This window comes from Malassezia japonica, chromosome 3, assembly GCF_029542785.1.
Source record: "Malassezia japonica chromosome 3, complete sequence".
NCBI lineage: Eukaryota > Fungi > Basidiomycota > Malasseziomycetes > Malasseziales > Malasseziaceae > Malassezia > Malassezia japonica.
The window spans coordinates 977,422-996,258 of NC_083372.1; the positions used below are offsets into that span (position 1 = coordinate 977,422).

The 18,837-nt window shown below is 59.7% G+C and overlaps 9 protein-coding genes and 3 non-coding genes across 12 annotated transcripts; 7 read left to right on the forward strand and 5 right to left on the reverse strand.

Moving 5' to 3' along the window:
• Positions 1-44: 44 nt before the first annotated feature.
• Positions 45-990, reverse strand: MJAP1_002352 (uncharacterized protein; the record flags this gene model as incomplete). Its single annotated transcript, XM_060266292.1, has 2 exons — positions 45-793; positions 816-990. The coding sequence occupies 2 exons, from the start codon at positions 988-990 to the stop codon at positions 45-47; spliced, it is 924 nt and encodes a 307-aa protein (XP_060122275.1).
• A 43-nt stretch (positions 991-1,033) lies between these two features.
• Positions 1,034-2,767, forward strand: DPB11 (protein kinase activating protein dpb11; the record flags this gene model as incomplete). The annotated part of the gene is made up of 4 exons (XM_060266293.1): positions 1,034-1,276; positions 1,299-1,569; positions 1,592-2,735; positions 2,758-2,767. 4 exons carry the CDS (start codon positions 1,034-1,036, stop codon positions 2,765-2,767), a joined length of 1,668 nt encoding a protein of 555 aa, XP_060122276.1.
• An 82-nt stretch (positions 2,768-2,849) lies between these two features.
• On the reverse strand, positions 2,850-3,680 carry MJAP1_002354 (nicotinamide N-methyltransferase; the record flags this gene model as incomplete). The annotated part of the gene is made up of 1 exon (XM_060266294.1): positions 2,850-3,680. One exon carries the CDS (start codon positions 3,678-3,680, stop codon positions 2,850-2,852), a length of 831 nt encoding a protein of 276 aa, XP_060122277.1.
• A 37-nt stretch (positions 3,681-3,717) lies between these two features.
• Positions 3,718-5,385, reverse strand: PWP1 (rRNA-processing protein; the record flags this gene model as incomplete). Its single annotated transcript, XM_060266295.1, has 1 exon — positions 3,718-5,385. One exon carries the CDS (start codon positions 5,383-5,385, stop codon positions 3,718-3,720), a length of 1,668 nt encoding a protein of 555 aa, XP_060122278.1.
• An 86-nt stretch (positions 5,386-5,471) lies between these two features.
• On the forward strand, positions 5,472-6,611 carry RPF2 (rRNA-binding ribosome biosynthesis protein rpf2; the record flags this gene model as incomplete). The annotated part of the gene is made up of 1 exon (XM_060266296.1): positions 5,472-6,611. The coding sequence occupies one exon, from the start codon at positions 5,472-5,474 to the stop codon at positions 6,609-6,611; it is 1,140 nt and encodes a 379-aa protein (XP_060122279.1).
• A 156-nt stretch (positions 6,612-6,767) lies between these two features.
• Positions 6,768-6,871, forward strand: MJAP1_002357. Its single transcript has one exon. It is a non-coding gene; the product is annotated as a tRNA-Val (tRNA).
• Positions 6,872-7,420: 549 nt separating this feature from the next.
• On the forward strand, positions 7,421-8,008 carry MJAP1_002358 (uncharacterized protein; the record flags this gene model as incomplete). Its single annotated transcript, XM_060266297.1, has 3 exons — positions 7,421-7,627; positions 7,672-7,877; positions 7,918-8,008. The coding sequence occupies 3 exons, from the start codon at positions 7,421-7,423 to the stop codon at positions 8,006-8,008; spliced, it is 504 nt and encodes a 167-aa protein (XP_060122280.1).
• Positions 8,009-8,974: 966 nt separating this feature from the next.
• RNR1 (ribonucleoside-diphosphate reductase) lies at positions 8,975-11,725 on the forward strand (the record flags this gene model as incomplete). The annotated part of the gene is made up of 5 exons (XM_060266298.1): positions 8,975-8,996; positions 9,025-9,131; positions 9,161-9,347; positions 9,373-9,488; positions 9,512-11,725. 5 exons carry the CDS (start codon positions 8,975-8,977, stop codon positions 11,723-11,725), a joined length of 2,646 nt encoding a protein of 881 aa, XP_060122281.1.
• A 154-nt stretch (positions 11,726-11,879) lies between these two features.
• Positions 11,880-15,625, forward strand: MJAP1_002360 (uncharacterized protein; the record flags this gene model as incomplete). Its single annotated transcript, XM_060266299.1, has 11 exons — positions 11,880-11,896; positions 11,920-12,196; positions 12,220-12,335; positions 12,362-12,460; positions 12,483-14,345; positions 14,423-14,432; positions 14,469-14,639; positions 14,663-14,676; positions 14,734-14,760; positions 14,783-15,186; positions 15,621-15,625. The coding sequence occupies 11 exons, from the start codon at positions 11,880-11,882 to the stop codon at positions 15,623-15,625; spliced, it is 3,003 nt and encodes a 1,000-aa protein (XP_060122282.1).
• A 730-nt stretch (positions 15,626-16,355) lies between these two features.
• On the reverse strand, positions 16,356-16,464 carry MJAP1_002361. The gene has a single exon. It is a non-coding gene; the product is annotated as a tRNA-Phe (tRNA).
• An 81-nt stretch (positions 16,465-16,545) lies between these two features.
• Positions 16,546-16,650, reverse strand: MJAP1_002362. The gene has a single exon. It is a non-coding gene; the product is annotated as a tRNA-Phe (tRNA).
• Positions 16,651-16,856: 206 nt separating this feature from the next.
• On the forward strand, positions 16,857-17,146 carry RPC11 (RNA polymerase III C11 subunit; the record flags this gene model as incomplete). The annotated part of the gene is made up of 3 exons (XM_060266300.1): positions 16,857-16,956; positions 16,982-17,053; positions 17,088-17,146. 3 exons carry the CDS (start codon positions 16,857-16,859, stop codon positions 17,144-17,146), a joined length of 231 nt encoding a protein of 76 aa, XP_060122283.1.
• Between the last annotated feature and the right edge of the window lie 1,691 nt (positions 17,147-18,837).

Genomic DNA, 18,837 nt, shown 5'->3' on the forward strand with positions numbered 1-18,837 from the left:
TCGCAAGAGGATGTGGAGAAGCACGTGTCAGAGCGCTAGAAGATCTACAAGTCGACGACGCCGAGGGCGCCCCACGGCGGGAGAATCACGCTATCTTCTTCGCCATCCATGCGCGGAGTGCGCAGGACCGCGTCTTCGCCGTTGGTGCGCTGCGGACTCGGCGTCGACGTGGCGTCGTCCCACACTTCGTTCCGCGCCTCGGTGTCGGTCAACGCGACGATCGGGTGGGTGCGCGGCACCTGGACGTTTTCGTCGTGCAGTGCGTCCAGGACGCAGGCAGTGTGCCGCGTAATGTAGGAGAGGACCGAGTCCGGCGGGAGGCCCGCGTGCGCGAGCATCGCCGAGTTGATCTGCGCCGCGAGCGCCGTGCGCCGCGCGGGGTCGAGTATGGCGGGCGACGGCGTGTCGCTCGCAGTTGTATAGGCCAGTAGCGCGACCATCGCATCGATCTGGGCGACGTACACGTCGCTCTCCTCCTGCGGCAGCGTGCGGACGCGCGCATTCAAGAGCTGGATCTCGGCGAGGGCCGCCTGGAGCGTCGCATTGTCCTCGCCTGCGGCCTGTGTCTGCGCCTCATACTCGGCATAGAGCTTACGCACAAGCTCAACAAACTGCTGCATGTGCAGGTTGAGCCAGAGGTGGAACGGATTCAGCGACACGGGGTGCGGCGGAAACGAGCGCTGCCGCGCAGGGTTGTCCGGCGTCGGGCGGGCCAGGAGCACGCCCGGGAAGTGCGTGTCGCACAGCGCAAGCGCCGCGTCAATGTGCCCGTCGTGTATCGCGCTGCAGACGCCTAGGTGAGTTGGGGGACGTACGTTGGCGCGCCGCCGCATGCTCGCGCTGCGCGGTCGACAGCTGCATGTCGCCGTCACAGCCGGCCTCGTTCATAAACGCCACTGCTGCGTTCAGGTGTCCATGGTGCACAAGGTAGTCGAGCACGACACGCTGCACGACCCTGGGCGGCACCCGCCCCGCATCGGCAGACGCCATGGCCTAAGCGTACCCTACACGCCTCCATTCCCTCCACCCCTTCATGAGCACGAATCGGCTGCAGCGGACGCACCGCTCGACCAAGATCCCCAATGTCAAGCTGCGCCCGGTGCCTGTGTCGACCGCGTCGCGCGAGCGGCAGCGTGCGGATGCCGAGGACGACGCGCACTTCCAGGCGACACGCGACCACGGCACAACGCGCGGCGCGCATACCGCGCAGGACTTTCTCGCGTCCAAGCCGCTCCAGGGCGTCGTACTGAGCTTTACCGGGATCACAGACGAAAAGGTACGCGTCATTTCTCATGCAGCGTGAGCTTGTCGACATTGCCGAGCAGCTCGGAGCGCGCGTGCACAAAAATCTCACGAGCGAAGTCACGCACCTCGTCGCGCGTCAGCCGGGCTCAGAAAAGTACAAGTGCGCGGTGCGCTTTCATATGCACGTTGTGCGGCCCGAGTGGCTGTACCTCGTTCGCGAGGCATGGCTCGCTGGGGAGGACGCGGTCGATATCGCGCAGCTCGCAGACGAGTCGCGCCTCGGCGCGCTCGAAGGCATGCACATTGCGCTCAGCGGCGTAGACGGTACGTGGCCAACCTCACCCAGAATCCACACGCGCGCGCCTCGCAGAGCGCATCCACGAGCAGGGCGGCACGCTCGCGCCGCGCCTCTCGCTCGACGGATCGCTTACCCACCTCGCGTGCGGCCCGGATGACGGCCGCATCCGCAAGAGCTATACACGCGTCGTCGAGCAGCAGGCGCTCGCGCGGCACTATACCACAGACGCCCTCCCGGCGCCGATCCGCGCCGCAGCCGCTATCAAGCTCGTGCACGTCGAGTGGATCGACGAGTGCTGCGACACGGGAACGATGCTGCCCGAGGACGAGTACGACGCGCGCGCGCCACTTGCGCCACGGCCGCCACGGCCGCAGCCACCGCCGCGCATCCCGATGGCCGAGCGGACGATCTCGGCGCCGGCGCCGGCAGCTCCGCCACAAAAGGACCTCGCGCGCCTCGTCCACCGCATCCACAGCCAGACCGAGCCGGGCCTGGGGCAGGCACCGAAACGCACAGGACTCCTCGCGCTGACGCGTGCGGAGCGCTTTGGCCAGGAGGCGCCGAAACTCTTTGCACAGCGCACCTTTCACGTCGCGATGGCCGACGACGCCCGCACGCGGCGCGTCGCCAGCGCAATCCGCGGCGCAGGCGGCGTGCTCGTCGCAGAGCAGGACGCCATGTACACCGTGCGCCCGCTCGTGGGGGGCCGGGGGGCGGGCCAATGCGTCACGCACCACTGGGTCGAGCTGTGCCTGCACTACGACCGCCTCGTCGATCCCAAGGCGTACGTGGCGAGCGAGCCGACACGGGCGCCGATGCCGGTGCCGGGCGCCGACGCGGTGCGCTTCAGCTTCACTGGCGTCGACCGCGAGGGGCCCGAGTACCACCACGCGCTCGCGGCGATCCACGCGATCGGCGCCTCGGTCGAAGACGCGATGAGCAGGGCACGTACGACGCACCTCGTCGCAGAAGGCGACGCGAGGCACGGCGTCAAAGCCCAAAAGGCGGCTGCATGGGGTGTACCGGTCGTGGGGTATGAATTTCTGCAAAAGGTCCTACGTACAGGGCGGCTCCGCGAAACGAGCGACGTGCCGCCGCCGCCGCCGCCGCCGCCGCCGCCGGATGCGAGCGACACGCCGGACGCGGAGCCGACGCCCGAGCCGGAACAAGACGTCCCGTCGTCGCAGTCGTGGTGGACCGAGCCCAACGAGCAGCCACATGTGATGTACGACGACCCCGCCGCGCGCAAAGAACGGACGCGCCTCTTGGCGCTGGTAGACGGCCATCCCGCCAAGAAGGCGCGCCGCTAGGCCCACCGGAAGCTCGCGACCGCGATCCACTGCCCCCGCTCCTGGATATCGCCCATGTCCTCCTCGCCGTGCTCATCCCGCACGCTGTGCGTGTACGGCTGGATCTGGCCAAAGATGCTGCGCTCGTACACGCCGCCGTGCGGCGCATCCTCGTCGAACGCGAGGCCCCGCGCCTGGGCCGCGTCCAGGAAGCGCGCAATCGCCGGGCGCCCAGTGTGGAAGCCGGCCGCGAGCAAAAATCGCGCGTCTTTCGTACGTGCAAGCAGCGCACATACCGTGTCGAGAAGCGCGGCATGCTGCGAAGATACCCATAGCACATCGGCCGCAATGACGCAGTCCATGGTGCCGTACATGTCGAGAAACACGTCGAGGCCCTCGCCCCACGCGAGGCCGCGCACGTCGAGCGGGAGCGCGTGCGGCGCGCGCCCCTTGAGCCACGCGGCGTTCTGCTCGAGATTCGCGACAATATCCTTGTCGGGGTAGTCGGTCACCACCGTGCGCTTCGCTCCGATGGCGGCTGCGACGAGCGCAGGAAGCCCGGTGCCCGCACCGAGCTCCACGACGGTTCGCCCGCGCGCATCCGCCCACGCTGGCGCCTCCGCGAGCAGGTCGGCGAGGTACACGCCCGCGTCCCACTGGTGGTGCGCAAAGAGCTTGGTGTTGGCGCTGCTGAGATCCGCGATGCGGTACGCAATGCCTTTTTCACCCACCCATCCCGGGAGCGCCGCGTGGGGATAGTGCGCCACCGAGCCGGGGTCGCCACGTGCGGGCTGGTGATGCGCAAAGACGGTAAAGAGCGCGTCCTCAAAGATATCGACTTCGTCCATAAAATGGGCGGATTGGAAGAATTACGTATGTGGAGGTCTATGCATCCATGTCCTCGTCCTCGTCCTCCGACGCGTCGTCCTCTAGCTGGATCACGTCGGGGCGCTCGCCCTCGTCCAGACGCGCCGGAGCGGCCTGCGCAGGGTGACGGTCGGCATACTGGTCCATGCGGCGCAGACGGTCGCCAAAGGTACGGCGCATACCGGGGTTCGAGAGCGTGTCCCAAATCTGGAGCTTGCCGTTAGAGCCCGCGACGGCGACCGTGAGGGGGTCGTTCGGCGAGAAGCTCGCGGTGAAGACCTTACCGACGTCCATGTCGCGCGAGGTGACCAGGTTGATGCTACGCGGCTTGTCCGCGTCCTCGTCGTCGATGCTCCAGAGCTTCACCTGGCGGTCGGTGCCACCAGTGAGGATACAGCCGGGGATATGCGGCGAAACGTCGAGCGTCGTGCACGCCGCATCGTGCGCCACGAGCGTAAACTGCGCACTGTCCGACGTGAGCGTCGACGAAAGCTTGCGTGCGTCAAATCCTTGCACAATGCCCGTCTCGAGCGCGACCAAAAAGCTCTGGTCCTTCCAGCCGTTCCAGCGCACCGCCTCGACGTCCGCAGGGATACCGGCGACGAGCGCCTGGTCGGGCATGCGCGTGTCGAACACACGCACCGTCTTGTCATAGCCAGCACTCAGCAGCACAGCAGGGTTCTCGCTGCCGGTCGCCAGACCGGGCGCCGTGACCTGCCACGCGACGCTCTGCACCTTGTCGGTATGGCCGTCGAAGGAGCGCAGCGCCGCAGACGACTCGCCCACCATCGGGCGCGAGAGATCCCAAATCTTGACCGTGGTATCTGCCGAGGCCGACGCAAGCAAGTTGCGCGCACGCTTATTCCACGACAGACTCAGCACAGCGTCGACGTGGTGCGTCGGGTTCGGCACGCGCGCCTTGGGCGCACGGCGCTTCTTCTTGCCAGTGCCAGCGGGGGCATTGAGCTGTTCGGTGAGGTCCTTGCGGCCCAGCACCGCATCGGGATACACGCCTTCGATCGTGTCCATGTCCCAGATCTCAATCTCGGGGTCCATCGTGCCGACCGCGACAAAGTTGCCCATCGTACCAGCGGGGCGGCGCTCGGCGCTAGCCTCCAGCACAGGCGCAGGCGCATAATCAAGCCACTCGAGGTGCAAGGGGAAGGCAGGGAGCAGCAGGTCGTGGTGCACGTAGAGATTCTGGTCGTCGGCATTGTACAGGTACGCCTCAATCATCGACACATCGTCCTCCGTCTTGGCGGCGTACACAAGGTTATCCGTCGGGAGGACCTCGAGCTGCTCGCGCTCTTCCTCCTCGTCCGCAGGGTCGTCTTTCAGGGTGATGTAGGGATCGTCGTCGTTGCTGCGAAAGGCCTGCACGCCACGGATGTTGCTCAACGCACCCATGGCAATGCTCTGGCTCGGCTCCTCGTCGTACTCGTCCAGGCGGTACCGACTCAGGTCTTCAGGGTCGTCATTCTGGTCCTCTTCCATCTCCTCGTCGCTGCCGACATCTTCCCAGCCATCGCCATCAGCTTTTTTCGCAGCAGCAAGTTGCTGGTTCGCATCGTTCAGCTCAATATTCGTGAGACGGCTGACGCGCTCCAGCTCTGCTTCGTCTAGCTCATGTTTCTGAGGGTGCCGCGCGGCAAAACCGCGCGCAACCCACGCCGCCGACGAAATCATCGCGTTTCGACAAGTGGAGAGCGCCCCGCTTTTTTTTGCCGGCCGAGAAAAAATCTTCCAGCGGCGTTGCTTCTTTGCCGATTGCCATGCTGCGTACTGTCAAGCCGAAAAACGCGCGCTCGAAGCGCGCGCTCGCCCAGCGTGAATCGAAGGACTACGAGAATGCGAAAACGGCTGTCTTTGTCAAGGGCCACCGCACGTCGGAAAAGGTGAACCTCGCGCTCGCCGAGCTGAGCTCGCTCAAGAAACCTGATGCGATTCCGTTCAACAAGCACAACGACGTGCTTCCGTTCGAGGACGCATCGAGCATCGAGTTCTGGGGACAGAAGAACGATGCAAGCCTGTTTGTCGTCGGCAGCAGCCAAAAGAAGCGCCCGGATAACCTGTGCTGGATCCGCCTGTTTGAAGGCGAGGTGCTCGACATTCTCGAGATGGGTATTCTGGATTCCAAGAGCATGAAGGAGTTCAAGACGTCGAAGCCGAGCGTCGGAATGCGCCCGCTCTTCCACTTCTCTGGTCCGGAGTTTGCGGCGGATGCCGAGGGCGACCGCCTGACGGCGGCAGGCGCGGGCCTTGCGCCGTCGGGTGCGTTCCTTCACCTCAAGTCGCTCCTCCTCGACTTTTACCGCGGCGAGGAGCTGAACCCGAACAACATTGCGCTCAGCGGTCTGGAATACGTGATCTCGGTGAGCGTCGCTCCATCTTCGACCAAGCCATCGGAGGAAAAGAACGAGAACGACCTCGCCAGTCTCTACCGTGCCGCTGGAATTTCGGAAAAAATCACGGGTGGCAGTGCCGTGCATCGCTGCCCTCCGTGCGTGATCAACTTCCGTGTGTACACGGCCAAGATGATTGCTTCGGGCACCAAGACGCCGCGCATGGAGCTGGAGCTGAGCGGACCGTCGTTCGATTTTGAGCTCCGCCGCAGGCTGCCGGCTAACGACCGCATGACCCAGGCGCTGCGCAGGCCCAAGACCGTCGCGCAGAAGAACACCCAGGGCAAGGGCAAGCGCAAGAACATCGACACGGACGAGATGGGTGACATGGTTGGCCGTGTGCACCTTGGCAAGCAGGATCTGTCCCAGCTCAACGTCAAGAAGGTCAAGGGTCTTCGTGGTCCCCAGTTTGACGCGGAGGACGACAACCCTGCGTTCGACGACGAGGTGGAGTTTGACGACGACGACGAGGAGGACCTCGAGGAGTTCGACGAGGATGACGAAGAGTAGTCCTTTTCTACACATCTATACCCGCTTGTCCCATAGCAACAAGGCACATTGCTCGAACTACCATGTGTGGGGTACCAAGGACCCTCTACGCGTCTTTGTCCATTCCGATTCTCCACACAATCAAGTAAGAATATGGGGCGTCCTTTTCATCAGGATGACTTTATAACTCAGTTGGTTAGAGTACCACGTTAACAATCGTTAACAAATCGTGGAAACGGATAATACCGTGGAAGTCCCCGGTTCGAGCCCGGGTAAAGTCACTCTTTTGCTGCGCGCCCCTGTCACGACAGGGACTGTCGGCGCGCTGCTTTTTTTACTGCCGGATCGATAAAAATAATTCCACCTATCTCCTAAACTGAGCTCCCGTCGCAGGGTGCCCGAAATACCCTATATGCAGTATTGCCGTAGAATTCTGCGTATGCAGCTCGCGTGCATATATTTTGCGCGAAAGCCCACGCGCACTTACTTGTTTTGGAAAGAACACGCGTATTGCACGGTGCAACTCAGAAGTGTGCGGGAAAGCTGGGTGGCCGGCGTTAGCGGTCAACATGCCGTATGCGGCGTAAACAACACATTGGACGGAACAGGTCATAGTTGCGCATTGGGTCATTGGGGGTATGAATCCGGTGGGAGCGATGTATCTGGCCAGGGCTACATTCCCGGAAACGTATCGGGTACTTGTTTGTTTCTGACTACTTGCCACTGTGCAGCTGGACAAGAAGTGATTTTCCTACTTCAAGACACGTATCTGTCCACCACCACCGTATCTACCACCACCGTTACTCAAGTAACCTTTGCATACCTATACCATGGTCGATCTTAGCTCTACAGTCCGCCGCGGTCACCCGATCGCCTTCGGTATCTTCGCCCTCCTGGCCTTCATCGTTGCCGTGATCTCCTCGGCCGTTGTCGCCAGCTTCAACTCGAACGAGCAGCCCAAGGACAACCTTGTCCGCGACAGCACCCGTTTCCTCATCTTCGCCGGCTGGTGGGGCTTCCTCTTCTCGATTGTCTACGTACGTATTTCCGTGTTTTGGGAGCAGTATACTAACTTGTTTAGATCGGTCTTTTCCTGTCCGGTATTGGTGGTTTCCTCTCGTCTATTGCTTCGCACGCCGTCTTTATCATCCTCACCTGGATCTTCTGGCTCGCTGGTTCCGCTGCTCTCTCGTCTGCCGTTGGCAACGCCGACTGCAGCAACCCCGCCTCGGGCATTCCCCAGTGCTCGGCTCTCCGTGCCATTTGCGCCTTTGGCTGGATTGGCTGGTACGTATTTTACGCAATGTGCAGCAAGCTAACACTTTAGGCTTGAGCTCACCTTCATGCTTGCCGTCATTGGCTACCTGGCCTTCAAGGCCTTCAACGGTGGCCGTGGCATGAACGACGGTTTCGCGTAAATGTTCTGTGGCACTTTTGTACTACTCGTTGATGTCTAGCCTGCAACACGGTTTCGACACCTATGAGCCTTGCTAATTGATTAATTTCCCCACCCCCTGCCTGCCCACTCCTTTTCTCCCCATACGACTGTGCCCGCACATCCTTTGGGTCCAACGTTGAAACATACCCTCGAGACCCAAGGTGATTTCTTCATACGGGCCTCTCTCTGGGGTGGCAAGGTCTTCTTGCACTCGTTTCCTTGCGCATAGCACCACGCGTAGTGGCAATGGGAGCTAGTCCGGTCTTTGTCACGCTAGGGAGTCATAAAGGGTTCTATTTAGACGTCATTTGGCGAGCTCATCGTAGTTCTAAAGTTTCCTGGTAGCCCCACAGTCTTTTCCTATCCGCTGACTTTGCGCAATGTAAACTACGCCCTGCGAGACACGCGGATCGCCCCGCTCGGCCCATCGCACGTCCCGCGCCGTGTTTGGACGTGTCTCGCGTGACTTGGGAGCAGACGCGTCGCTCATCGCGTCGCGTACCGGATCACGGGCCCGCATCACGGCTTTACGGAAGCGTCCGATTGGACCGCAAGGGAATGCAGGATTTGCGCGGGGTGGGTACCCACAGTAGAGATATCCCATCGGATGGATCGCCTCCGGCTGCAGCTGGGTCCGCGTCTTTGGAATCGGTACGCAATACATTATTGCCCCTCTACCCCCTCGACGCGGTTTCGTTTGTTGGACGCGCAGCGGCCAAGTCGGCCGAGAGCCTACTCGCAGCTGAGTAGGGCCGACGCGCCAGGAGATCAACGCGCCACTTAAGTCCGCGCAGGTAGACGCGTAGGACGCGCTGTTTGTGACGCGCACCGCGACTGATCGATCTCCTTGGGCGCGTTTCTTGGATAGGTTTTTAAACGCGCGCCTCTTTTCCTTCGTACCGTGTCCTCTACCCTCCTCTGTTGGTTTGGGTATTGATTCACTACAATGATTTTCGTCTACAAACGAGGTACGTACACCTTCTATGCTCATAATAGACGGACGTAAAGAGGAGGTCCGCTTCGACAAGGTCACGGCCCGTGTCTCGAAGCTTTGCTATGGCCTGGACATGAACTATGTGGACCCGATCGAGATCACCCGCAAGGTATGTCGTGTGGCGTAACACTAATACAGGTTATCGACGGTATCTACGAGGGTGTGACTACGGTTGAGCTCGACAACCTCGCCGCCGAGACGGCCGCGTACAAGACGACGACGCACCCTGACTACGCTGTGCTCGCTGCGCGCATTGCGATCAGCAACCTGCACAAGGAGACCAAGAAGTCGTTCAGCCAGGTCGTTCAGGACCTTTACGAGTATGGTATGTTGCCAAGTTTAACATGTAGTCAACCCCCGCACCAGCAAGCACAGCCCCATGATCTCGGATGAGACCTACAAGGCGGTGATGGACAATAAGACGACGCTCGATTCGGCGATCATCTACGAGCGCGACTTCCACTATGTACGTTTTTGCTACTTACCCAGAACTTCTTCGGTTTCAAGACGCTGGAGCGTTCGTACCTGCTGCGCATCAACGGCAAGGTGGCGGAGCGCCCCCAGCACATGCTCATGCGTGTTGCTGTCGGTATCCACGGCACCGACGTTGCGAGCGCGATCGAGACCTACAACATGATGTCGGAGAAGGCCTTTACGCACGCCTCGCCGACTCTCTTCAACGCCGGTACACCGAACCCCCAGATGTCGTCGTGCTTCCTGGTGTGCATGAAGGACGACTCGATTGAGGGCATTTACGACACGCTCAAGTCGTGCGCGATGATTAGCAAGACGGCCGGTGGTATCGGTCTCAACATCCACTGCATCCGTGGTACCGGTTCGTACATTGCCGGCACGAACGGTGTTAGCAACGGTATCATTCCCATGCTCCGTGTGTACAACAACACGGCCCGCTATGTCGACCAGGGTGGCAACAAGCGCCCTGGTGCGTTTGCCATTTACCTTGAGCCGTGGCACTCGGACGTCTTTGAGTTCATTGACCTCCGCAAGAACCACGGTAAGGAGGAGGTTCGTGCGCGCGACCTTTTCTACGCCCTATGGGTCCCTGATCTGTTCATGAAGCGTGTCGAGCAGGGTGGTGACTGGACGCTGATGTGCCCTGCCGAGTGCCCTGGCCTCGCGGACTGCTACGGCGAGGAGTTCGAGGAGCTCTACGAGCGCTACGAGCGCGAGGGCCGCGGCCGTCGTACGGTCAAGGCGCAGAAGCTCTGGTACGCGGTCCTTGAGGCGCAGATCGAGACGGGTACCCCCTTTATTCTCTACAAGGATGCTGCCAACCGCAAGAGCAACCAGAAGAACGTGGGTGTGATCAAGTCGTCGAACCTGTGCACGGAGATTATCGAGTACAGCTCGCCGGATGAGACCGCCGTGTGCAACCTGGCCTCGATTGCCCTGCCTACCTTTATTGAGGGCACTGGCTCGTCGAAGAAGTACAACTTTGCCCGCCTGCACGAGACGGCCAAGGTGGTGTGCAAGAACCTGAACCGCATTATTGACATCAACTACTACCCCGTCGAGAGCGCGCGCCGTTCCAACATGCGCCACCGCCCGATTGGTATCGGTGTTCAGGGCCTGGCGGACGCCTTTATGATTATGGGCTATCCCTTTGACAGCTCCGAGGCGCGCATGCTCAACCTGCAGATCTTCGAGACGATCTACCACGCTGCCCTGGAGCGCTCGTGCGAGCTTGCCAAGGAGCAGGGTGTGTACGAGACCTACGAGGGCAGCCCTGCCTCGCAGGGCATCCTGCAGTACGACCTGTGGAACAAGACCCCCACGGACCTCTGGGACTGGGCTGAGCTCAAGGCCAAGATTGCCCAGCACGGTCTGCGCAACTCGCTGCTCCTCGCGCCGATGCCGACTGCGTCGACGAGTCAGATCCTCGGCTTCAACGAGTGCTTCGAGCCTTACACGAACAACATTTACATGCGCCGCGTGCTTGCCGGTGAGTTCCAGGTGGTGAACCCCTGGCTGCTCCGCGAGCTTGTCGAGCAGGGCCTCTGGAACGAGGCGATGAAGCAGCGCATCATTGCCCACGGTGGTTCGATCCAGAACGTCCCCGGTATCCCCGACCGTATCAAGGCGCTCTACAAGACGGTGTGGGAGATTAGCCAAAAGGTGATTATCGACATGGCTGCGGACCGTGGCGCGTTCATCTGTCAGAGCCAGAGTCTCAACATTCACCTCAGTGCGCCGACCTTTGGCCAGCTTACTTCGATGCACTTCTACGGCTGGAAGAAGGGTCTCAAGACCGGCACGTACTACCTGCGCACTCGCCCTGCTGCCAACGCCATTCAGTTCACGGTGAGCAAGGAGGACATTGTCGCTGCCAAGGAGTCCAAGAAGAACGCCTCGGCTGCTGCCGCGCAGGCCAAGGCCGCACCGCAGCCCAAGGTGCACGCTGCTACGGACGCCAAGGCTGCTCCCCCGGCGCCGGCGCCGGCGCCGGAGCAGGAGGGCAAAGCATACAACGAGGTCGTGAACGGCGTCGGCCGTCTGGGCGTCGACGGCACCATCACCCAGGATGGCCCCGGCTCGCAGCGCCCAGAGGAGGGCGCGCCGGAGGACTCGGAAGACGCCGGTTTCCAGGCGGCCCTCGAGCGCCAGCGGCGCCGTCAAGAGGAGGCCGACAGGCTTGCGTGCTCTTTGGAGAACAAGGAGGCGTGCCTGATGTGCTCTGGATAGTTGCCTGCTCGTAGCCTGTATTCCCGTTTGAGTTGTGCCCCTGTGTCCCTGGCGCCCTGTCATTGGCCGATTGCGGCTGTGCCAAGTGGAGTGCATCGGGGATACGTCGCGCTTTAGCTCCCAAGGGCCTCTGTACTGCGACGACTGTTGGATCATGTCCCCACCTAAACTGTGCGTATTTTATGCTCACATAGCGTCCTGCGCCCCCCACCAAATCGGGACTTTTTGCAGGGCTATCCCGGCATCCCTTCGTCCGAGACGCGGCCGCCCGCGCACTTATCCGGCACCATCGAAATTCAGGGGTCCTCCAAGCCCCTCGAGGCTGCCTGGCTGCGCGTCGAGATGGCCAAGACGGAGACCTTGCCATCCGGAGAGTCATGGACTGAGCTAATCGGACAGGGCCCCATCGACGTGTGGGTGGCTCCTCAGGGTGTGCGCACGGATGGCGAGTCATGGGCGCAGCTGCCATCGGTACGTGCGCATTACTCACCCAGCGGAGTTTTCCGTTTCGCGTGAATATCCCGGAGAAACTTCCGGCTACGCTGCGCTTGGAGAAGAATGGCGGGATCAGCTATGCGCTCATCGCGACGCTTTGTGCTCGAGTGAAGCGGTACGTTGTGTGCGTGTCTAATACAGTGGCCTGCTGAAGCGTTCTTCGATCAAGACTGTTGTGCACGATCGCCGCACGATTGTCCTCGAGAAACACGAGCTGCACTCGACGTGGCCGGCGTACAAGTATGTATCGATGCTGACGCAGTGTCCCGGAAGAGCACGAAGACACTGTGGGTCCGTTCCGTGTGCGTTTGTACAGGAACAAACAGGCATACGCTGCGCTGGATACCTTGGACGTACGAGTGGTGGTGTATAGCAAGTCACCCGAGACGGTCAAGCTCAAGACGGTCGGCGCATCTGTGCGCCAAACCGTAACCTATCTTCCGTTCGCGAAAGGCGACACGGCAGCCGATGGCACACCGAGCACGGCACAGCAGCGCTCCGAGATTCTCGTCCACAAGAACCGCAACGTCCGGAAGAAGATCCACAAGGACGAGTTCTTGATGTACGACCTTTCGATGACGATCCCCAAGTCGCGCACGCTCATGTCGGTGCACACGGCCAAACATATCGAAATCTCGCACCAGCTGCGCGTCGGTGTCGAAGTCGGCAAGGAGCGCATCGTGTTTGAGCATCTGAAGCTCCAGATTTCGGCCTTCCCATCGAGTGTGAGCACGGCAACGATGGCACGTATCGGTAAGGTGCCCTCGCTCTGTCTCGAGGAGGGAGCGGAGCAAGCCGCACCGGTACAGCAACAGCAGCAAGTGTATGCGGAGAACGAGCCGCTGGAGTATCCCCAGCCGGGCCGCTTTGATCAGTACGAGCGCATGCTCTCCGACGAGACGTCCTCGATCCCTGCTCTGGAGAACGACGCGGCGTTCCTTGGCACGGCTACGCCACGGGGGCCGCTGGTGTTCCAATCCGATCCCAACTCTCCGACGCAGAACTCGTTCGACGCGGATGCACGCCGCCCAGTCTCTGCAGCGAACCACACTGCGCTGATGCAGATGCCCAGCAACGCGCTACGCCCGGGTGACGTCCTCCCTTTCCAGGGCGGATCGCCTCTGGATAGTCCCCGCCGCGTGACACAGGCCTACCCGAGCTCGCCGCTGGCCACTCGGCACAACTATGGCGCAGAGTCGCCGACGTTTGCCGAGCCGGTGCGGCAGAGCCGAGTGCCGACGACGGCCCAGCTCATTGCAGAGGACTACAACCGGAGATATTCGCAGATGCCTCCGGCGGCTTCGTCGGCCGCCCAGCCGGTCGCTTCGTCTACCGCGGAGCCTTCTACCCACCCGGCTGCTCAGAAGGGATTCATGTCGGCAGAGAGCGAAAAGGTGCGCCTCTTTGAGCGCGCCCGTGCCGAAGCCCAAAATTTCCAGAGCGGCTATCAGAATGGCGTCGAGTTCCCTGAGCAACGAGGCGCAGACGAAGAGAGCGCTGCACCCGCTGCGGCGCCGATTACCGCAGCCGCAACTGCTCCGGTGGCCGCGTCTGGCGCTTCCAATGCACCTCGCGCCTCCTTCAACTACCCTTCTGCCGCGGACGAGAAGGCGGCTCTGTACGAGCGCGCACGCAACGAGGTTGCCGATTTCCACAAGGATGATCCCACTATTGTGCTACAGGACGAGGCGCCTGCACCTTCGCTGATTGCCCAGTCGGTTCCGTCCGCCAAAGCTGCCGCGCCGATCGCGATGCCGTCGGCAGAGGACGAGAAACAGCAGATGCGTCGGTATTACGAGGCACAGGACGCTGTTGCTCAACACCATGCCGAGCCCGCACCCACGGTCGCACCGCCTGTGGTCACGACGCCGACTGCAGAAGCGACCTCGCCGCCTGCTACCTCGCCGTACCTGACCAAGTCGGAGGCGCGCGCCGTGGAGGAAAAGACCAAGTTGAATAACCACTATGCACAGCAGGAGTCGGGCTCGTCTGCTGCATCCGCATCCAGTACGCAGCAGTTCGGGCTCAAGATGCTCGGCAACGCGGCATCGGCCACCACCGACTCCAGCCTGTCGCAGCGTCTCTCCACAGCGCCGCCCCCCCGCCCGCCGAAATTGCCGCTTTCGTAGTTTGTCGCGCTTGGACCACCCCACGTGCCAAAACCATAACAATGCGACTGAGATGGATCGTGTGGTTGAGTAGCGCGCTCGCGGTTAGCGCACACGTCTCGAGTCCCGACATACCAAAGGTTCATGCTGGCGAGGCCCACCGTATTGCGAAGGACGACCCTTCCAAGGTGACCAAGTACGAGCCTGATCAAGTATACCACAAGGTATCGCTCGATCCCAAGCCTCGGCCCGGCGATAACACGTCGCTGGGCTGGGCCAACCCAAGTGACAGGAACGGAAGCATGTTGGATGTATGTAACCTATTCTCACACAGCTCGTTGGCAATGGGTATCGTGAACCTATTAATGCCATCATTTCGGGTCAATCCGACCCAAGCGTTTTGAGCGAGCAGGGTCTTTTGGACTATGTGCGGTACGCAGCGAGTCTTACGCAGTTCAATTGGGTTCTCGTTTGAATGCCTACACATCCATCTTGGTGGTCTGCAACATGCGAACTTGGGCGACGGCAATGGTTGGGTGCCGCAACTGTTTGAGTACCGCAGCTTGCTCTTCCCTGGCTCGCCGGGTGTGTGGGTGGGCTCGTGCTGGGAGAGCTTGGCTGGAGGCAACCACTTTCGCGTATGGAAGCAGAATGGCACGGAGGCGAACACAGGTGCCTGGTTCCTGGCCGTGTCGAAGGAGGAATCGGTGGCCGAGCAGCACACCATCATCCCGAATGGATACGACGTGGGACGCGATTTGCTCGCCGAAGCGGCCACGCGGGGAGGGTCGTTTGGTGGGCACGCTTGGCGTGCCACCGTCGAATGGAAGACGGGGCTGTTGCCAGAGGGCAAACGCAGTACGTATTCCCAACTTATGCCAGGTATCAACCACAACATTTCCATCGATGGCCGCGTCGCTGTTCTTACTGTTAAACGTACTTCTATCTAGCTTCCTATAATGTCCATTCATATCGCCGCTGGAACTGCTTGCATGCCATTTCCCCTTCTTGCGGATGGGTAAAATCAATGCGCGTCGGAGGTGCATCACCTTGCAGACGGTATACATCGCGCTCCACATAAATTGCGCGTCGCGGTGAGGAACGTGTAATGAGCAGAACAGTCGAAGTACGCGTGCCGTACCACCCAACAGGGGTGGGTTGTTTGTTTGCCTTGTTCTCTTCTTGCTCTTTCAGCGTCGCAAATTGCGACCGATCAGCGCTGCTGGGCATCGGAACGGGGTCGACACAGATGGTATTGCGCATATCTTCTTGAACGCGGGGCACCCCCGCAGAATAACTCAATATACCAAAGGTCTCCTCAATCAGATTCTCCATAGACGGTCGTTTCTGGAGAACGTCGTGCAGCATGGCCTGTGCGCGATGGACCTTTGGCCATGGCGTAGAGAGCGTGCTGTTACTCAAGGCATTTACATGTGGGCCGGCGCCCTGTGAGGGGGTGAGGATCTTTCCGCTGTACTTGTCGTCGCCCCGGTTCGTGACGTACCCAATGTGCGCACGGCCATCACTGATCGAGCCCAACATCAGGTTGAAGCCACCAAACTGTGACTTGTTCTCAGAGACATAATCAAGGTATCTTTGGATATCAGACGTCTTTGCAGCTGTTTTAGCATGCTCGCGGAGCCAGGAAAAGACCAATTCACCCCGCGAATGCAATGGGCCCTTTTGCGCAGCTTTGACCGCGGCAGGCTCGGTAAAATTGGTCAGGATCGCGACAGAACCAGAGCGCGTCATTCCGAACCAGGTACCCCCTGCTTTGGAATCTAATCCGCACATAATATCGCCCGGTTGTTCTGCGGCACTCGGCTCACCATTCGCGTCACGCCATTGCGCAGGTGAAGCAGGTCGGGCCAAGAACTCGTCACGATTGTCGGCTAGAATCCTAGCATTAGAAGATCCACCTTGCATACATACAAGCTATAATCTGGGTCATCTGTAGCCCAAATCAAAATGCACATCGTCCCAGACGATGGCCAAAAAGTTATTCAGAGCACGAAGAAATAAAAAAATGCTCCCAACCTGGTTCGAACAGGTGACCTCAAGAAGGACTGAGGAATCCTATTGAAGGCAATTTTTGCTTACTTCAGTCTTGCGCTCTGCCAGCTGAGCTATAGGAGCGCACTTGTGCAATTGGCTGTGCCTTATACGTATACAAATGAGTCAACCTATCACGTGGCTCGTATTAACGATGCAAAAAAGTGCTCCCAACCTGGTTCGAACAGGTGACCTCAAGAAGGACTGTTGAATCCTAGTGAAGGCGAATTAGGCTTCAGTCTTGCGCTCTGCCAGCTGAGCTATAGGAGCAATACACGTACTAGGAAAGCCAAAGTAAGCGTACATAAGTGCTTCAGAGAGGAAAAAAGTACGCACGCGACGGTTTTGCGCTGCTTTCCTGCGCACCGAGCGGTATGCTTTTTTGCCCTAACTGCGCCAATGTGGTGACGGTCCTACCGTCATCCAGCACTGGCGAGAATAAATGGACATGCCCAACATGTCCATTTGAATTCCCTATGGACCGCCAAGTGACCTCGCGCATACGTCTCGAGCGCAAGCAGGTCGACGACGTGATGGGCGGTGAGGACAGTTGGAAAAACGTCGACAGCACAGATGGTATGTTTATCACATTTGACCGAAGCTGTGTGCCCCAAGTGCGACAACAGCCGTGCCTACTATATGCAGCTCCAGATTCGGTCTGCTGACGAACCGAGTACGTATTTACGATCTTGCGTGCTAATTCACAGTGACGACCTTCTTTAAGTGCACCAAGTCGCAGTGCGGCTTTCAGTGGCGCGAAAACTAGCGATGGCCTCTATACCCCTCCATAGCCGCTCAGCCTGTCCACGCGCTTGTGAAAACGGCCTTCCCCGGAGTTGCCACCTCCACACTGAGACGTTGCGCTCTTACCCCTTGCGAATGGGCCAGTGAGGGGATCGACGCCATGTCCGATCTGATGCAATCTGGCGGAGCCATATCACAGGACTCTTCGTCCGATTCATATGGACTCTTTGCCGATAGCCCAATTCAGTTTTTCTTTTCGCGATATGCCGTTGCAATGGTGGTCATGGTAGGTGGCTGCGCTTATCCAGGTTATCGTCACGAATCGCATCCAGCATGTGTGCACTCCATATGGGCGTCCTGCACGCATATCATCATTGGAGAGGGTGCTGTTACGGCTCCCTGCGATCGTTATGCTCTCCTACTCTCTCTGGGGTTTGGTGAAAGCCATGGTCCAAGATACGTCTACCGCCTCTGCCCAAAATTGGTTGGCCTACATCCGCCCCCTGATCCCCACCTCTGCGCAACCAGCTAAAAATGAGTCGCTGCTTTGGTTTGCATTCCTTGGTGCTTGTGTAGCGCAGTGCATTAGTACTGCGATTCGCTCCCTGGAGCTTGCGTACGTCGCCGTTCTAACGCAGGACTTCCCACGAGGATCCCTCGACATTCAACCTTGTCGGGTTTGGGTTCATTTTGTATATTCACGCGAATGCCCGCGAATTCAAGCCCAATGCTCATGTGTTCCTGATTCTCATTGGCAAGGTGGTGGAGTTACTTGGAATGAACATTTTCCTATGCCGCAACCCCCCCATTCTGTCTCGCCTGTTCTTTACCATGGCGCTGAGCGTGGTAATGTCAATTCATTACCTGTATACCGCTATGTGCACTGATGAATATCCGATCATCCACAGCGGCGGCCGTCTCATGGAAGTGTGCATATCTGCCGTGATTCTCTTGACGCTCTTCCTGCACGCCATGACAATGTACTTTGTCGATGGTTCTGTTGATTTCCGTCGTTTGGTATTCCATCGCAGCAACATGCCGCGGCGAACTGACGATTTTTCGCTTGCTGTATTGAAACTCGGCTCTGCTTGCTTGCATGCAACGCAGCTCACAGGTCTTTCTTGTGAGTTGAAAGCACTTGATGCACCGATGCATACCTATGTGGAACTTTATCCTGATGGCCGCACCGTGATTGAGCACAGCATCGAAGACTATGAAAAGATGGAGTGCGATGGCATCAATGCCTTCGAAAAAGAGATCAAAGACGTACGCGTGGAAATGGAACAGAGTCGCGTGGAAATGGGCGGCGTGGTACGTGGCGTGGACAAGATGCGTGCGATGTGGAACTTTTTCGGAACGTTATTTGAAATCTTGTGGCACATGGTTAGCGAAGTGGGGCTATACTTTGCGCACTATTTGCCGGAGCCTCCTGACTTTGTTCGCAACATCCCACGGAATGTTCGCCTCATCTGGCATGGGACCACTGGCGAAGCTCAGCGTATGGCACGTCTCGAGCACGAGTCCTTGCAGCGCACACAGGCGATCCGGGCTCATGAGCGGATGGAGCATCTGCGGCGGCGGCGCGATCTGCAGATCCTTCGGCAACGCTCGCCCTCGACCTGGAGTCGAGATGACGACTTGAATGCCGCGGAACTGGTCGCTTTGGCGGAAAATTCACAGTCCAACAGCACGTCACTTGTCGCTTTCCAAGAT